This window comes from Rhinoderma darwinii, chromosome 8 (assembly GCF_050947455.1).
Source record: "Rhinoderma darwinii isolate aRhiDar2 chromosome 8, aRhiDar2.hap1, whole genome shotgun sequence".
Taxonomy (NCBI): domain Eukaryota; kingdom Metazoa; phylum Chordata; class Amphibia; order Anura; family Rhinodermatidae; genus Rhinoderma; species Rhinoderma darwinii.
Genome location: NC_134694.1, coordinates 67,442,283 through 67,460,516, shown reverse-complemented (window position 1 = coordinate 67,460,516; position 18,234 = coordinate 67,442,283). Strand labels below are relative to the sequence as shown.

At 40.6% G+C, this 18,234-nt stretch overlaps 1 protein-coding gene across 1 annotated transcript; it reads left to right on the top strand.

The window, feature by feature from the left end:
* The first annotated feature begins 13,845 nt into the window (after positions 1–13,845).
* LOC142658701 (cis-aconitate decarboxylase-like) lies at positions 13,846–17,640 on the top strand. The gene is made up of 6 exons (XM_075834304.1): positions 13,846–13,866; positions 15,381–15,435; positions 15,649–15,836; positions 16,222–16,326; positions 16,430–16,635; positions 16,719–17,640. The coding sequence occupies exons 1-6, from the start codon at positions 13,846–13,848 to the stop codon at positions 17,638–17,640; spliced, it is 1,497 nt and encodes a 498-aa protein (XP_075690419.1).
* Positions 17,641–18,234: the final 594 nt, after the last annotated feature.

The window sequence follows — 18,234 nt, the reverse complement described above, 5'->3', positions numbered from 1 at the left end:
ACAGGGGGGCTGTATGGCGTTACCTACAGGGGGGGCTGTATGGCGTTACCTACAGGGGGGCTGTATAGCGTTACCTACAGAGGGGCTGTATAGCGTTACCTACAGGGGGGCTGTATGGCATTACCTACAGGGGGCTGTATGGCGTTACCTACAGGGGGGCTGTATAGCGTTACCTACAGGGAGGGCTGTATGGTGTTACCTACAGGGGGGGCTGTATGGCGTTACCTAAAGGGGGGGCTGTATGGCGTTATCTACAGGGGGGCTGTATGGCGTTACCTACAGGGGGGGCTGTATGGCGTTACCTACAGGGGGGCTGTGTGGCATTACCTACAGGGGGGCTGTATGGCGTTACCTACAGGGGGGGCTGTAGGGCATTACCTACAGAGGGGGCTGTATGGCGCTATCTACAAGGGGGCTGTATGGCATTATCTACAGAGGGGGCTGTATGGCGTTACCTACAGGGGGGCTGTATGGCGTTACCTACAGGGGGCTGTATAGCGTTACCTACAGGGGCTGTATAGCGTTACCTACAGGGGGGCTGTATGGCCTTTCCTACAGGGGGCTGTATGGCGTTACCTACAGGGGGGCTGTATAGCGTTACCTACAGGGGGGGCTGTATAGCGTTACCTACAGGGGGGCTGTATGGCGTTACCTACAGGGAGGGCTGTATGGCGTTACCTACAGGGGGAGGGCTGTATAGCGTTACCTACAGGGGGCTGTATAGCGTTACCTACTGGGGGCTGTATAGCGTTACCTACAGGGGGGCTGTATGGCGTTCTCTACAGGGGGGCTGTATGGCGTTATCTACAGAGGGGGCTGTATGGCGTTATCTACAGAGGGGGCTGTATGGCGCTATCTACAGGAGGGCTGTATGGCGTTATCTACAGGAGGGCTGTATGGCGTTACCTAGAGGGGGGGCAGTATGGCGTTACCTACAGGGGGGCTGTATGGCGTTACCTACAGGGGGGCTGTATGGCGTTACCTACAGGGGGCTGTATGGCGTTACCTACAGGGGGGCTGTATGGCATTACCTACAGGGGGGCTGTATGGCGTTACCTACAGAGGGGGCTGTATGGCGCTATCTACAGGGGGCTGTATGGCGTTATCTACAGGGGTGCTGTATGGCGTTATCTACAGAGGGGGCTGTATGGCGCTATCTACAGGGGGGCTGTATGGTGTTATCTACAGGGGGCTGTATGGCGTTATCTACAGGGGGGCTGTATGGCGTTACCTACAGGGGGGGCTGTATGGCGTTACCTACAGGGGGGCTGTATAGCGTTACCTACAGGGGGGGCTGTATGGCATTACCTACAGGGGGCTGTATTGCGTTACCTACAGGGGGGGCTGTATGGCGTTACCTACAGGGGGATGGCTGTATAACGTTACCTACAGGGCGGGCTGTATAGCGTTACCTACAGGGAGGGCTGTATGGCGTTACCTACAGGGGGGCTGTATGGCGTTATCTACAGGGGGGCTGCCTGGAGTTATCTACAGAGGGGGCTGTATGGCGTTATCTACAGAGGGGGCTGTATGACGCTATCTACAGGAGGGCTGTATGGCGTTATCTACAGGGGGCTGTATGGCGTTATCTACAGGGGGCTGAATGGCGTTATCTGCAGGGGGCTGTATGGCGTTATCTACAGGGGGCTGTATGGCGTTATCTACAGGGGGCTGTATGGCGTTATCTACAGGGGGGCTGTATGCCGTTATCTACAGGGGGCTGTATGGTGCTATTTACAAAGGGGTCTGTATGGCGTTATCTACAGGGGGCTGTATGGAGTAATCTACAGGGGGATGTATGGTGCTATCTACAAAGAGGGGCTGTATGGAGTTATCTACAGGGGGGCTGTATGGCGTTATTTACAGGGGGGCTGTATGGCGTTATCTACAGGGGGGGCTGTAAAAAAGGTACTGTCTATAAGGGGGGTTGTGTGACACCCAGGGGAGGGGGGGCCCCAGTCAAAACTTTGCTATGGGGCCCAGTCTTTCCTAGTTACGCCCCTGGTCAGGGACCACTGTTCTCAGTTGTAGTTCAGTTAGTGGGTACAGGTCTGCACTAGAAGTCTGGTGCTTGACAGGGATTGTTGGGTTTGTTTTACTGTATCTCAATGTACTGTTAAATGTAGTGTGTAATGATTGCGTGTGTGAATGTCTGTGTATTTTTCTCCTCTCCATTCCCATCATATGTTGGCTCTGGGTCTCCTGCTGTTTTCTGTTCTTCAGGCGTACCATGGCTCTAATTAAGGTCCTGAGCTGGAATGTCCGTGGGCTTGATTCCAAATTTAAACGTTCTCTTGTGTTCAATTTCCTGATAAACACTCGCCCCATGTTATTTGCTTACAAGAGACACATTTAACTGGACAGAAAATGTTGGCCCTTAAGCGGGCTTGGATAGCTAGGGGGTATCACTCCTCATATTCCTCATACTCTAGGGGGGTGTCTATTCTGGTAGCCAAGAGTGTGCGCCTGGAGGTGTTGAAGGTAGCATGTGACCATTTTGGGCGCTATGTCATCATACACTGTTCATTGCACGGGTCATATTGTACTATAGTAAATATGTATGTTCCCCCGCCCTTGGATCCCGCACTACTGGGATAGCCCAGAAATTATCAGAGTTCCCTGCTGGCCCAGTGTTATGTGTGGGTGATTTTAATGCAGTCCCTGACATGTCAATGGATCGTACTGCAGGTTCGGATCAGTCTTCTATTCACCTCAACTCCTGGTCCTCAATGCTTCATCTGACAGATGTTTGGTGCTGGAAATACCCGTTGGAAAAAAAATACACCTATTACTCCTCTGCCCTTAAAACATTTTCTAGAATTGACCTTGCTCTGGCGTCACAGGACTTTTTGCCCGTAGTAACTGCTATAGATATCACTCCACGAGGAATTTCGGATCACTCAGCTCTCATTTTGTCATTTGTGGTTGGTCCCCCAGCTGACTCCAGAATATGGAGACTGCATCCAGCCTGTCTGTCCTCTCCTGAGGTTCGGTCAGAGGTGGCGGCCTCTCATGACTCATATTGGGATCATAATTCCTCATTTCCGGACCCTTTGGTAGTGTGGGATGCATATAAAGCCACTGTTAGGGGTGCTTTTATGACAGGAGTCGCAAGATGTAGAGCAGTGTCCAGAGAGAAGGAGAGGTCACTGATAGAGGAGAGTCAGAGAGCTGAGAGAGACTATATTGCAGATCCTTGTCCAGGTACGAAGAGTCGGTGGGTAGGGGTCCTTAGGGAACTATACATTATACAGGTTGAACAAACTAAAAAGCGGGTGCTGCATACGGAGGCAAGGGTGTTTGAGTTTGGTGACAAAAATGGCAAGCTTCTTGCATACTTGGCTAGGTCGGAACGCTAGGGTGCCTCTGTTCCATCTATTCTTTCTTCTGAGGGAACTCTCTGTACTGTCCCTAAAGACTTGAATAAAGTGTTTAGTGTTTTTTATGCTGAATTATATAGCTCCAGATGCAGTGGGCCTCCGGAGGATATAGAACGCTTTTTGGATGACCTCCCCCTGTGGCGTTTGACTGATGCGCAGGCAAAGGAGTTGGACAGCCCACTTACAGAGCAGGATATCACTGGTGCGATTCAGTTGTTGACATCTGGTAAAACCCCCGGACTGGATGGCCTGGGGGCTGATTGGTATAAGGATAGCTGTGAGGCTGTGATGCCCAGGCTTAAGGAAGTCTAAGTTCTGCAGGCCCCAAGGAGTGTGGGTGGGATGGCGGCACCCAACCTTTACCTATATTATTTGGCTTCGCAGCTGGCACTGGCTCACTGGTGGATTGATATTGACCTAAGTAATGCGGCCACGGCGCTGGCTGGAGCACTCATGACCTCCTATGAGAGTCTTACCAACCTCTTATATAGGTTTAAATCTTCGTGTCAGACGCCATTACCATTAAAAACTGAAGCGATAAAAACACAGGGACATATACAAAAAACACAGAAAAAGCCCATACTTACAAATGGACACAGCCAGGCCAGAAATGCTGATGAAAGGGCGAGCAGGTGCTTTAAATAATAATAGCCACTCCCACAAGTCTTGAGGGGAGTGGTGTGTGGTGCATGGGAGGTGTAGTAAGAAATAATAAATGAATAGTGTGTGTGCAAGTGTAATACTATAAGTGAAATATAGGGGGCAGTAATAAATGAAGTGCCTCAATAGAAATAAATGGATAATGGGGTGCAAGTGAGTGAAACATGGAGGGATAGTGTGTACGTCATGAGGCACAACGTGTATAGCCAGGTAGAAGCCTATTTGTGACGCCTTGATAATTCATAGAGCGGGCTACCCTGCTTGCTATGCCAAACAACAACACTGGCTGTGTCCATTTGTAAGTATGGCCTTTTTCGGTGGTTTTTTTACCATTAAAAACTATAGCTAATGCCTGGAGGAAGGCACAATTATTAATAAGAGATGCTGCGGATTCTTCTGTTTCCCCTAGAGCTCCGTTATGGAACAATCCATGGCTGCCTCACCTGGTGTCCCTGCCGGGAGCGATGATGTGGGCTGGGGTAGGGGTTCGATTCTTAGGTCAAATATACTCTGTGGACAGGTGTTTTGTTTCCTTCTCTGAGCTAGAAGAGAGGTTTGGGGTCTCGAGGAAGGGGTTTTATCATTATCTCCAGTTGAGACATGCTTGCTCGGCCCAGTTTTGATCTGCCTTGCCAGCTCTGGGGTTTTCCAGATTGGAGGACCTGCTCGGCACCCCGGACCGTCCTGAGACCCTTACTCAGACATATGCCTTGTTGTTGTCCTCTGTAAAACGACCCCTTTGATAGGGCGTTCCTGGGGTGGAAAAGAGATATCCCTGATTTGGAGGAGGAGGAGTGGAGGGAGGTAGAGCTTTCCTTCTTTGATACAGTTGTTAGTGCTCAAGATTTTTTAATACAGTCACGGTTCTTACACAGAATTTACTATACTCCGGTTAGACTTCAGAGAATTGGGGCCTCTGGGTCGGACAGCTGTTTTAGGTGTCAGTCGGATGTTGGCACGTACCTTCACTGTGTATGGTCCTGCACTAGGATTTCACTATTCTGGTCAAGGGTTGTAGAGTTTCTGCATGATAACTTCGAGTTTCCCCAGGTTTTCTCCCCTCAGGTGTGCCTCTTGGGCATTATGAATGAATTAGTACAAGGCTATTATGACAAAATATTTTTTAGATTTGTTTTGTTCTGTGCGAGGAAGATTATGATTATGGAATGGAAGGCCACGGTGTGTCCTAGTCTAGAACATTGGTTGCAATTGGTAAATAAGTACAGTGGAGGAAATAAGTATTTGATCCCTTGCTGATTTTGTAAGTTTGCCCACTGTCAAAGTCATGAACAGTCTAGAATTTTTAGGCTAGGTTAATTTTACCAGTGAGAAATAGATTATATAAAAAAAATAAAGAAAATCACATAGTCAAAATTATATATATTTATTTGCATTGTGCACAGAGAAATAAGTATTTGATCCCCTACCAACCATTAAGAGTTCAGCCTCCTCCAGACCAGTTACACGCTCCAAATCAACTTGGTGCCTGCATTAAAGACAGCTGTCTTAAATGGTCACCTGTATAAAAGACTCCTGTCCACAGACTCAATTAATCAGTCTGACTCTAACCTCTACAACATGGGCAAGACCAAAGAGCTTTCTAAGGATGTCAGGGACAAGATCATAGACCTGCACAAGGCTGGAATGGGCTATAAAACCACGCTGGGTGAGAAGGAGACAACTGTTGGTGCAATAGTAAGAAAATGGAAGACATACAAAATGACTGTCAATCGACATCGATCTGGGGCTCCATGCAAAGTCTCACCTCGTGGGGTATCCTTGATCCTGAGGAAGGTGAGAGCTCAGCCGAAAACTACACGGGTGGAACTTGTTAATGATCTCAAGGCAGCTGGGACCACAGTCACCGAGAAAACCATTGGTAACACATTACGCCGTAATGGATTAAAATCCTGCAGTGCCTGCAAGGTCCCCCTGCTCAAGAAGGCACATGTACAGGCCCGTCTGAAGTTTGCAAATGAACATCTGGATGATTCGGAGAGTGATTGGGAGAAGGTGCTGTAGTCAGATGAGACTAAAATTTAGCTCTTTGGCATTAACTCAACTCGCCGTGTTTGGAGGAAGAGAAATGCTGCCTATGACCCAAAGAACACCGTCCCCACTGTTAAGCATAGAGGTGGAAACATTATGTTTTGGGGGTGTTTCTCTGCTAAGGGCACAGGACTACTTCACCGCATCAATGGGAGAATGGCTGGAGCCATGTACCGTCAAATCCTGAGTGACAACCTCCTTCCCTCCACCAGGACATTAAAAATGGCTCGTGGCTGGGTCTTTCAGCACGACAATGACCCGAAACATACAGCCAAGGCAACAAAGGAGTGGCTCAAAAAGAAGCACATTAAGGTCCTGGAGTGGCCTAGCCAGTCTCCAGACCTTAATCCCATCGAAAACTTATGGAGGGAGCTGAAGATCCGAGTTGCCAAGCGACAGCCTCGAAATCTTAATGATTTACAGATGATCTGCAAAGAGGAGTGGGCCAAAATGTGTGCAAACCTCATCATCAACTACAAAAAAAGTCTGACTGCTGTGCTTGCCAACAAGGGTTTTGCCACCAAGTATTAAGTCTTGTTTGCCAAAGGGATCAAATACTTATTTCTCTGTGCACAATGCAAATAAATATATATAATTTTGACAATGTGATTTTCTGTTTTTTTTTTCCATATAATCTATCTCTCACTGGTAAAATTAACCTAGCCTAAAAATTCTAGACTGTGCATGTCTTTGACAGTGGGCAAACTTACAAAATCAGCAAGGGATCAAATACTTATTTCCTCCACTGTATATACCCTTATATCAGAAGTTATACATTAGCAGAGGGTGCCACGATAAATTCGGGAAGATTTGGGCTAGGTGGATGGAGATCTCGGACACTGCTGTCTAAATTCTCATGTGTGAATGATGTGTGAATGGTTGTCTGTCTTGTCTGTTTTGGGCAATAATGAAGGTCACATGCTGATCCTATTCTCCTGGAAAAAAACTAATATGCTCATGTGATCTGTTAAGTTTACATGCTGGCTTTTGCATTGTAACTGTATTATTCTCTGTGATGATTGTTATTGCCAACTAGTGTGGTTGATCAGTAAGCTATGTTTGTTTTTGTGTGCAATTTTGCACTTTTGTACATTTGTATTTTGAGAAAAGTTAATAAAGAAAACCTTTTTAAAAAAAAAAAACATTTAATCAGAAGTCATCCAGTGATGCATCTATCTAGATACCTTACTTCTTTCAGAGGAATGATTTGTGCTGTGTGATTGAGAATCATAAATTATTACTAACATTGTGAATGATGATTTGTATCACTAATATAAGCAAGAACAGCAAAGTTAGTGACACATAAACTAGAACTACATATATATTAGTCCTGTTAGATTCAAATGTAAAACAAAAATAAGGCAATCTGATAAAAGTTAATGTAAGCTACTTTAGGTTGCCTTCCTCATAAAATTTGCTAAAAGCCACTAAATACATATAGATATTTTAAAAATCACTAAGAAAAACAGTAGCCAATAACTTTATCGTTGTTAATATGTATTAAAAAAAACAAACTTGCCAGATATTAGACATCTTCAAGGATTTGCATAGAAAATAATATTATGATTAAAATGTAATTAAAATGAATAAAAGACACACAATATAGAGAATATATAGTAAGTGCATACTAATAATGTACCGCCTGTGTGTGATTGTTTATAGAAGGAAAATACCATTAGAAAAATCACTATGTAAATATACACAATTGCCCCTTTACACACGCACCAAATGTATCATCCAGCATGAGCCACCGTGATAAATTTGGTGAATCGAGTCTAATTCTTAGCTGTCTAAATTTAAGACAGTGTTAGTAAATCTGCCCCTTTGTATCTAAAAGCAAAAATATATTTATTTTCTCTTCCCATTCCTTCTAGAAGAATGTAGGGCATAGTCTAAATCTCAACTGGGTAATTCCAAAATCCGGCGTCTTACTTTATTGCCCTTGTTTTGCATGCTTGTGAGACAAATACAAAGAAGACTATCTACACTATTTACATATCCTAATGATCTTTCAGTGACATACCCGTTTTTGACAATAGCCCTGAGATTAGCTACAAGACACATTCACATTCGATGCTGCAAGAGCAGAAATTCATAGTTATTTACAGGTTAATAAGGTATGAAAGAGCAATGCGGACAACAAATACTCATAAAATTAGTCTTAACTGTGAGGGACTTTCCCTGGTGAATGACTTTAAAGACCGGTTTGAACTCATCCTCATAATTTATCTTTTTTTTTGCAATTTGTTTTTCTTATAATTGAGAATTCTGTATTTCATTTACTTATCAAGTTGTACAAGATGTTCCCAATATATTTACTCAGTTTTTATTTATGCTTAGAATCATTATCATTATGAAGCATAATACTATAGGCTATGAATTATAATAAATATAGATGAGCTATTCGCCAAGTCTGACCATCCAGTTTGATCTTTGGCAAAATGTGAATAAGACAAAGGGATTTTTTTTCTACATTTATGTTGGATCTAGAGTCTTAAAGTGGTTTCCGCACTATTAACCCTTATGTCATGTCAATTAAAAGTGTTATCACCGACCATTGACTATAAAGAAATGTCTGGGTACATTTGACACTTTGGCTGGGTCTTCGTCACGCACAAAAAGCACTGACAATAAGGCTGCCTTAGCAGATTAATGGGAAGAAGATCTTAAATCGACTTGCAGAATACAGCAAATGTCAAATACAGGAGATAGTGAAACAGTACGAGGGGAATTGCATCAAAAATAACAGGAATGATCACAAATCTGTATTGGGTAATTAAATTGTGTCAGGAGTTCTGTAAAAATGGCCCTTTGCTCCCCTGATTTATCTACAGGGGTTTTGTCATGTGACACAGCCTATTCTCAATGGCTGTCCAGCATGCGTTTGCACTCATTCAGATTCACACAAAATCCTAAATTAGAATTTTTATCGCACATCTCTAATGACAAATCATTAACTTTTCATTGTTTTGAGACATAAAGGGTGTCTATTTCGTAGCACTTGGTCCTTGTGGATCATTTATTTGAGTGGAAATTGGGCTTATTGGGGGTCGGGCGACCCATTGCATAGAAATAGTTTTATAATTACACAATGCAATTAAAAAATGATTGCATACAAAAAGACGATGTAACAAAAAGACATCGGAAGGCTATAAATGTGCCAACAAAAGTGTAACTTTGACACCCTAAACAAGGAGGATTGTTTAATGTAATGAAGGTGGCTATCCATGAAAGAAATGTTACATATGGAAACACTAAGGGTAAGGCCACGCGTATCAGCTGCGGTCACTCTACGGTGTGGGCAACAACCGTGCCAACATTTCTTTTTACTGCAAATCGCAGCGGTTTTCAAATGCTTGTTATTGTCCAAGCGTTTTTTGCAGGTAAAACTGTAAACCTGCACCTCAGCCGCGTGGTGGCCGCTATGTTTGCCATTACCCTAAAGGGAATGAAATGATCTGTATCAAAAACAAGCTTCATATGCTGCAATTCATATAAATTTAAATGGATATTCCAGCTGCAAACATGTATCACTGGATGGGCCAAAAAAAAATCTCCACTTCCCGGCCTCGAAATTACAGCGATAAAAAGAGAAGTAACTATTTAAACATTATCCAGCCTTGTACATTACCCTGTCTGATGTACTGTATATATTATTGATAATGTTCGGATAGCACTTCCCTGCAATAAGGATGTTTTTCTGATTTGTATGTTTACCTGCGTTTTAGATATTCTTATGTTTTTGCTTCATGTAGCATTTCTGCTGATTATGTATACGTAAACCAAACAAAACAAAAGGAGCACCAAACTATCTGAATATACACAAAATATAGTTTATAAAATTAAAAAATATAAAAAAATACATACAGAGGCAAATAAATAAAAAAGTTCCAAAAGAAGACATCAGGTGTAAGGGGAAGGACCTGAGTGGGAATCCTATATGTCAATCCCTAATAGGCACAGTGCACTGTATGACGAGTAACTGATCCCTAACTCACTAAGTACAGTAATTTCACTTCCACTATAATGTCACGTCACATAACTTTTTTTAGGGGGGGTGGGGCATTATGATATTGGCGCTTATTGTTCCCAGCCCCATCATTTATGTCATGTGGGCACAATTTTTTGATGATTATGATACGATCTGAAGTTTCCATTCTATTGTAAAGGACATGATGAGACTGGCACAAGTTACATTTTCAATTAAATATTAATGTTCATTTCTAAAAACATTGTCTAGGCTTCTGAATTAGCTTTAAACTGTGTAATCGTCTGTCAATGTATTGTTCTTTTTGTACTTTTTTGTAAGCACTGTACTTTCTTTTGTACTGAAGCAGAAAAATGCTAACGTTTGTCTATGTGCTCTATTAGGATCCACAGATCTTCCTTATAGTTTGCGTGCTCTGCTGTTTTAAATCTTTAAGGCTACATTCAGACGAGCTTTTCTGATTTGCGCACATAAAAAACGCAGTGTTTTTCCTACATTTCTTGTCCGTGTACGTTGCCTATTGGCATCAGTGTGCTTTGTGTGTGGCATGCGTTTTTCATATCCCTGCAAGCACTACATTTTTAAAAATAAATTATTTCTCTGCTTTTCAATGTATTTGATGCGTGAAAGATGGACAGCACATGGATGTTGGTGGAAATGCACCAATATAAGACACAGTGAGTTTCACGCAACGGACACACGCAATGGACACACGCTGCATGCAAAACAACACGTGTGAATGACACCATTAAATTGAATGGGTCCGTGTGCTGTGAGTGATTTCAACGGACAGCACACGGACGAGTATTACGCTCATCTGAATGAGCCCTAACCGTGTGTACATCTGTATATAATGTGTGTGGCTCAGAATTGATAGGTGATTGTGAGTTGTGGCTCAATTTAAGTGGGAGGAAAGAACAGAATCAAGTGATTGGATAGGCATAGATTACCCCATACATTTAGACCCACGGCTAAATGTAAAGTGTGTAATGTTGCAAGACTTGACATTACACTAAATTACACCCATTTCATGCACATTTCCTGTAGCTATTGCTCTCTAATACGTATACATTTGGCTACACAAAGGTGAGACAAGGATGTAAAAGAGAAAAAAAATCCTGGAACTTGATTTTATCTCCACCCAGGAACACTTTACCACAGATAATAAAATACCATGCGTATGTTAGTTCCTTCTAGAATAACTTGTTTGTATAGTCAGTAATTTGTTGCTTACGTATAACATGACTAAGAATGGGAAAAGATAAGAATATATTGCTGGTGTTTACAAGACATTCTCTATTTTTAGGCAGTTTTATAGATTTCAGGATATTTTAAACCTTTATCTAAAATTATTGATTATGTATGAAATTTCTGTTAGTATTTCTCATTCATCATACTATTTTATATTGTACAATATTTATTTTTGGGTAACTCACTGGATGAGCAGCGTGTATGAACTCAAACAAATTCTAGGCTTACAAAAGGCTGGCACCGCTAGTTAGGGTAAAGGAAGATGTACATACCAGTGAGGTGGATCTTAGGGCTTGCATTAGGGAAAAATAAAAAAATGTTTATTCTACTACGCCTGAAATGTGTTGACAGACTCCCTTTAACTGCCAGGTTCGAAAAGGACATGAAGTGTTTTTATCCAACTTTATATATAAAAAAAGCAGATCCCCAAAATTTGGCCATAGATGTATAGATAATTAGTACATTTATGATACTAGTATAATCTATAACAGCCAATCCTTACAATTTCCATTGTACTTGCTTCAAAGTAGGATTGACTGTTGGTTGTTTTTGTGTAATCGGTACGTGTATATGAAGGCTGTTAACAATATTTCACTGCGATACACATTTAACCTTTGTGTCTTGAATCTAGCTTAAAGGGTTTATCTCTTAAAGACACCCCCTGTCCATGTGTTTAATTAGGGCATATGCACGTCATAGAGGTGGGGTCCCCTTCTCAGGACCCTTCTCTATGAGACAGAAGAAATCCCTTTCTGGTGAACTTGAGCTGTCCTTTTTTTACATGGATGGCCAATCATCTTACTGTCTGCCTTGCCATGCTATATTTCCTGTCTGGCTACAGCTTCCCCTGGCAAAATCAGATGCCCAAACTAAAAGGGGTTGTCTCAGAGATAACCCCTTTAAGAATGTTCAGAATCATTTCACAATAAGGAATCACCCTTTTGTTAAGGACAAAGGATTCAATATCAGATTATTTCTATACTTGTCGTCCATGATCAGCTTAAGATCAAGCACAGTCTGCCCACACACAGCATGGAGTTGTCAGAGGAAAATATCAATTTCCAGTAAAAGTTAATATGAGTTGCCCTTTTATGTTTAGGTACAATTTTGTTCCCCACTTATGCTACTCCTCTCCTCTGTTTCACACCTTCCTGGTACGTCTCTCACTCCCCTTTCCTTTCCTCCCCTCTTAGTCCTTCTAAAAAGTACAAACTTCTTTTTATTTATGGATGATGTTTTTAGCTTGGAATGGACATCATAAAACTAATGATGATGGTATTACCGTGTTTCCCCGATAGTAAGACACCCCCGATTGTAAGACGTATCGGGGGTTTCAGGGGGGTCGGCTAATATAAGCCGTACCCCGAAAGTAAGACATATGTCTTACTTTCGGGGAAACACGGGGGTATTGCCGCCTCCTGCCCACTTCCGCTCCGCCCCCCTCTCCATACGTCACCGCGCCGAAATACGGTAATGCAGGATAAAAGTTAAAGAAATTCATACTTACCCGGCCGTTGTCTTGGTGACGCGTCCCTCTCTTCACATCCAGCCCGACATCCCTGGATGACGCGGCAGTCCATGTGACCGCTGCAGCCTGTGATTGACCTGTGATTGGCTGCAGCGGTCACATGGCCTGAAACGTCATCCAGGGATGTCAGGCCGGATGTCGAGAGGGACGCGTCACCAAGGCAACGGCCGGGAGACCGGACTGGAGGAAGCAGGAAGTTCTTGGTAAGTATGAACGTCTTTTCTTTTTTTCCCAATATAAGACATACCCCGAAAGTAAGACATAGTGGGGCTTTTGGGGATAAAAAGAAAGTAAGACACTGTCTTACTTTCGGGGAAACACGGGTATATGGGAGTTAATTTTTAAAAATTCCTTCCCGAGATCCTCAGTGTTGTCCTACCCATGAAAGTCGCTACCGTTCCTGTTTAAGAGCCACATGCTGGTTGGCTGATTACTGTTTATTTAAATTTCGAAAATTGACAACATAAAAAAGATATATTTGACCACTCAATCTGAACAATGTTTGACCTTGTATATAATGCCCATTCCACATTAGGACATCAAGATACAAACGTAGACTGCAGAGGAAATATTCAAAATAACCTGATGAGCAAGTTTGCTAGAAGGGATTCCTCAAGTTGATGTAAGAATTTCATAGTATCTTTAACTATCATAATAGTTTTACATTATGACTCTTGAGCAAGAACAGAATTCTCCAAAACAGAAACCTACATGATAATAATTATAGTGACTCGTGCTCAAGGGTCCAAGTTGTGACAAATCTATTTAAATGTTATGACGTCAGTCCCTTTACTTTCTTAAAAAATTCCCAGAATTATTCTTTAATAGCTTCCTGGGTGTAAACTCTTTAGGTAACTCCACCTATTTCCTTCGACATGACAATGATGTAAGGATACAAATAATTGAACCAAATAAATATCCCTTGACAGAAGCAGAGACACTAAACAGAAATACAGGCACCTCAAAAATCACAACTCTGAACACTCAAGATGCTTTCCACAGTTGCCAATGTAAGTAGAATATTCAGATGTGTAAGTGAATATTCAAATAATTTTCCCTGTAAAATATATATATATATATATATATATATATATATATATATATATATATATATATATAGCTCTAGCTTAATTTTCTATTTCATTTGCCTATGAATTTAATTTCCTTTTATTTTTTTATGTTATATATGTGTGTATGTATTTTTATCATTCTCATTTGAAACTTTTATCATTTTGAATTCTTTACCTTTAAAACCCACCTGTGGAGCCACTTTAAAGAATATAGTTTTGTTGCATGAGCAGCATGTCATATTATTATTATTTTATTTATTTATTTACATAGTATTTTTATTATTATTTTAAATTATATTGTATTATATTATTTTATCTCTGCAAGCAATCTGATAAAACAAATGCGGGAGAAAAAGTTTTATAAAACTGTGGTCCTGAAGTCAATTGTATTTTAGTGGGAAATCATGACATTTCATCACATTTACTGTTATCGATTTATTTGCTACATTTCTATTTTGTATATTTATTTGGAAAATACAAAAACATTTTTTATTTTTACCAAAATGTTCAAGATTTCTTAAGTAAAAAAAATCCATATGATTTTATTAAATATATGTCAAATTGCATTTTTAAATATTAGCATCACTTGCATTTTACAAGAGGTATGAAGGTAGATCAGCATTTGGAACAAGTATTACACACAATTTAAATTTTCTCATTTTACAACACATTTCAGACTGTTCTTTTGTTAATTATATTGCATCACTTGCATTTTACAGAATCATTCGCATATTTTGTCTTACATAATAAGTGAAAAATAATTTTATATAGGAATAAATTATAAATGAAGAGCACAGATTGTGAAAGTCAAGTCCCCTCTAGTGGTTGTATTATGCAGTTCACCCTATTATGGCTTTACAGGACAATGCTTTGATAGCAAGTTCAGTATAACAGCAATAAGTTATTACACAGCTTGCCAAGGCTTAAACTGCACATAAATTAAATTTAAAGATGACCTGTCTCTCCTGAGATGCCTGTTTTACTAAATACTGGTAATCCCCCATAAAATAAAAATTCTGTAACAGTTTTCCTTAGAACTTAGAGTTGTGCTATTCCTCTGTCATTCCTCCTGTAAATGTATGAATAAATGGGTTAACTTGGTGTAACCATTCCCCTTGTCAATGAGGTGTGTCCTTACATAGTTTGACACTGACTATTCAGTGCCAGAGTGTCAAACTATGTGTGGACACTTTACTGACAGGTGAAATAGCAACGCATAGTTGTCTTTTTATTCATATATTTCCAGGAGGAATAACAGGGGAATGGCACAAGATACAGTTGTATACAAAATATAAAAGTATTTTTTTTAAAAAGATGAGGAGAGCTGACAGGACCTCTTTGAAACATGCTTAAAGAGTCATTCTACTTGTTCTATATGTAGTCTAACATAAATATATGAATTTTAGAGTACACATTAGCAAATATTCTAGTTACAATGTTTCTTTTATTTGTAGAACACCAAGAAATTTCATGAACTATCACGACACATTCACAAGTCAGCTGTGAAAGGTAAATATTCATCATGGGATCCCCAAAGATCATTGCCCATAAAATGTTATCTTCGTCACAGTCTTATATTCAGAGGCAAGAATTATAGTAATACATAGACTGACAAGATGAAAGTTTGTATCAAATACAAATTAAACAAAAAGCTATTTGTAAAAATAACAGTAAAGGATAGACCTTATTTATAAAATATTAATGTGACATGTTTATTTTTAGTGGTTATTGGAAACCAGTTGGAAGACACAGTCACCAACAGTTTTGCATCATTTATTAATGGGACACGCCCCGAGCATCTGTCTGAAGTTGTCCGTCACAGAAGTAAACGCATGATACTGGACAACATTGGCGTCGGACTGATTGGCAGCACGACGCATGTCTTCAAAATTGTGTTGAAATACTGCCAGGTGAGTAATAATATCATGATAATACTCAAGTAACATTAGAATGAGCTTATACTGGACAGAGGGGTAAAGGTAAAAACGAATAGTAAGTATTATTATTATTAAAACAGAAAGACCTATCTCCATTGCTTACATTGATCACTATTATAAAACATTGGTTTTTTTTTGTCTAAATTATAATGCAATAGACACATCGCCAGATACAAATACAAGGATGTGCAATACTGTAAATTACATTGAACTATTATGTACGTGTATTATGTATGTGAGTGCCAGTTCCTTACACAAGTATGGACTTGTCCTAGGTGCGCTATTGATAAACATTGGATAGTTATATCAAAACACAGTTTTTTTATTACATTATTGTTTGTATTATTCACTATTTTAGGACCTGCATTTCTCAGCTTATGGAAATTCCAGCTCCTGTTCAGTATATGGCCAAAAAGGTTTGAAGCTCTCACCAACCCTGGCTGCATTTGCCAATGGCGTTGCTGTAAGTATATAAGACATAGTAAAAGCAAATCTAAGAATATAATCTGTATAAAGTAGTCATAAAGCTAAAGAGTTATGCATAAATAATCTCCCTATTCACACAGGTTCACTCCATGGATTTTGATGACACATGGCATCCTGCCACTCACCCATCAGGCGCTGTGCTTCCTGCCATTCTGGCATTGTCTCAGATGCTTTCACATGAAAGAAAAGTCAGTGGTGAAGATCTACTGGCAGCTTTCAATGTGGGGATAGAAATACAAGGAAGATTGATGAGTTTCTCTAGTGAAGCAAAAACTATTCCTAAAAAGTGAGTAGATAACTACATTGAGGGAATCATCTCAATTACTTAAAATATTTTTGAAATAATTCATGATGTTTTTCTTTTAACAGATTTCATCCACCTTCTGTTGTTGGCACCATGGGAAGTGCAGCAGCTTCAGCCAAGCTTCTTTCATTAGACAAAGATCAGTGCACCCATGCCCTGGCAATTGCAGCCTCTCTTGCTGGTGCACCAATGGCAAATGCTGCCACCCTAGCTAAGCCATTACATATTGGCAATGCAACTAGATTAGGTCTTGAAGCTGCCATTCTGGCTGCTAATGGTATGGAGGCCAATTCTCTTATACTTGATGATGTGCCTGGCTGTTCTGGTTTTAGCGCTTTTTACGGTGACTACCAGCCTAAGTCTCTCGCCTCACCAGGAAAGTATTATGAGTTTCTTCTTGAGAAGCAAGACATTGCATTCAAGTCTTTCCCAGCACATTTAGGAATGCACTGGATTGCTGATGCTGCTGTCTCAGTGAGAAACAGGTTTGTGGAACAGTATGGTCCAATTGACCCATCCACCATTCAGAATATTCTTATTAGAATTCCAGTCTCCAAATACATTAACAGACCCTATCCTGACTCAGAACATCAGGCTCGTCACTCCTTCCAGTTCAATGCCTGCACTGCACTACTAGATGGTGAAGTCAACATCAGGTCTTTCCATGAAGACAGAATGTTTCGTAAGGAGCTCCATAATCTCCTGAGTAAAGTGGTAGTGGAGCACCCACAAGACAATGAAGCTAACTTTGACAAGATGTATGGAGAAGTAGTCCTGCTGCTAAAGAATGGAGATGTGATCATTGGAAAATGCAACACCTTTTATGGACATTGGAGAAAACCCCTAAGTCAAGAATCTCTACTGAAAAAATTCTCGTCCAATGCTGGACATGTCCTACAGGAAGACCAAATTCAAGGAATAATACAGATGGTAGAAAATCTAGAAAGTGTCACAGATAGCTCACAGTTACCACTCCTGCTCCAGTAAATCCATACAATTATTATTCTTATTTTCAATATTTTGCTGCTGAAAAGGCAAAAAGAAAACATTTCAATGCACTATATGAAATGAACTGGAATTCTAAAGCAGGACTGGGATATCTACGAAAATCAGTTTCTCAAACATAGTGATAGGCCTGTCTCTGTTAATACACACAAACACACATAAAATATGAAACTAAATAGTCCAACAATGTGTGCAGAGCCAGTTAACTAGAAAATGTAGAAAACGGGGCCCTGAGCAACAAGCAAAGTAGCCCCCCACACTCAAAAGTACTCCCGAGCTTCGATATGCAAATTCTTGTATGAACCTTTTAAAAAGGATTGTGTATATTTTCTAAATAAGTTTTGCTTTAGATGTGAATATTTATGTATTTTTATATTTAAGTGTATTCATAGTTGACCGGACAGATGTCAGGCTGGGGTTACAAGGCATCTTCAGTCCCATTTCATTATGTGAATCAAAGCATTTTTCATTCTTTCACTGGAAATTGCTCAAAGTGTGTGACAATTCTCATTATCGTCTATGGGGGTGATTGCTATTGATCGTAAAGTAGCCACAAACAACAGCATTTTGCAATCA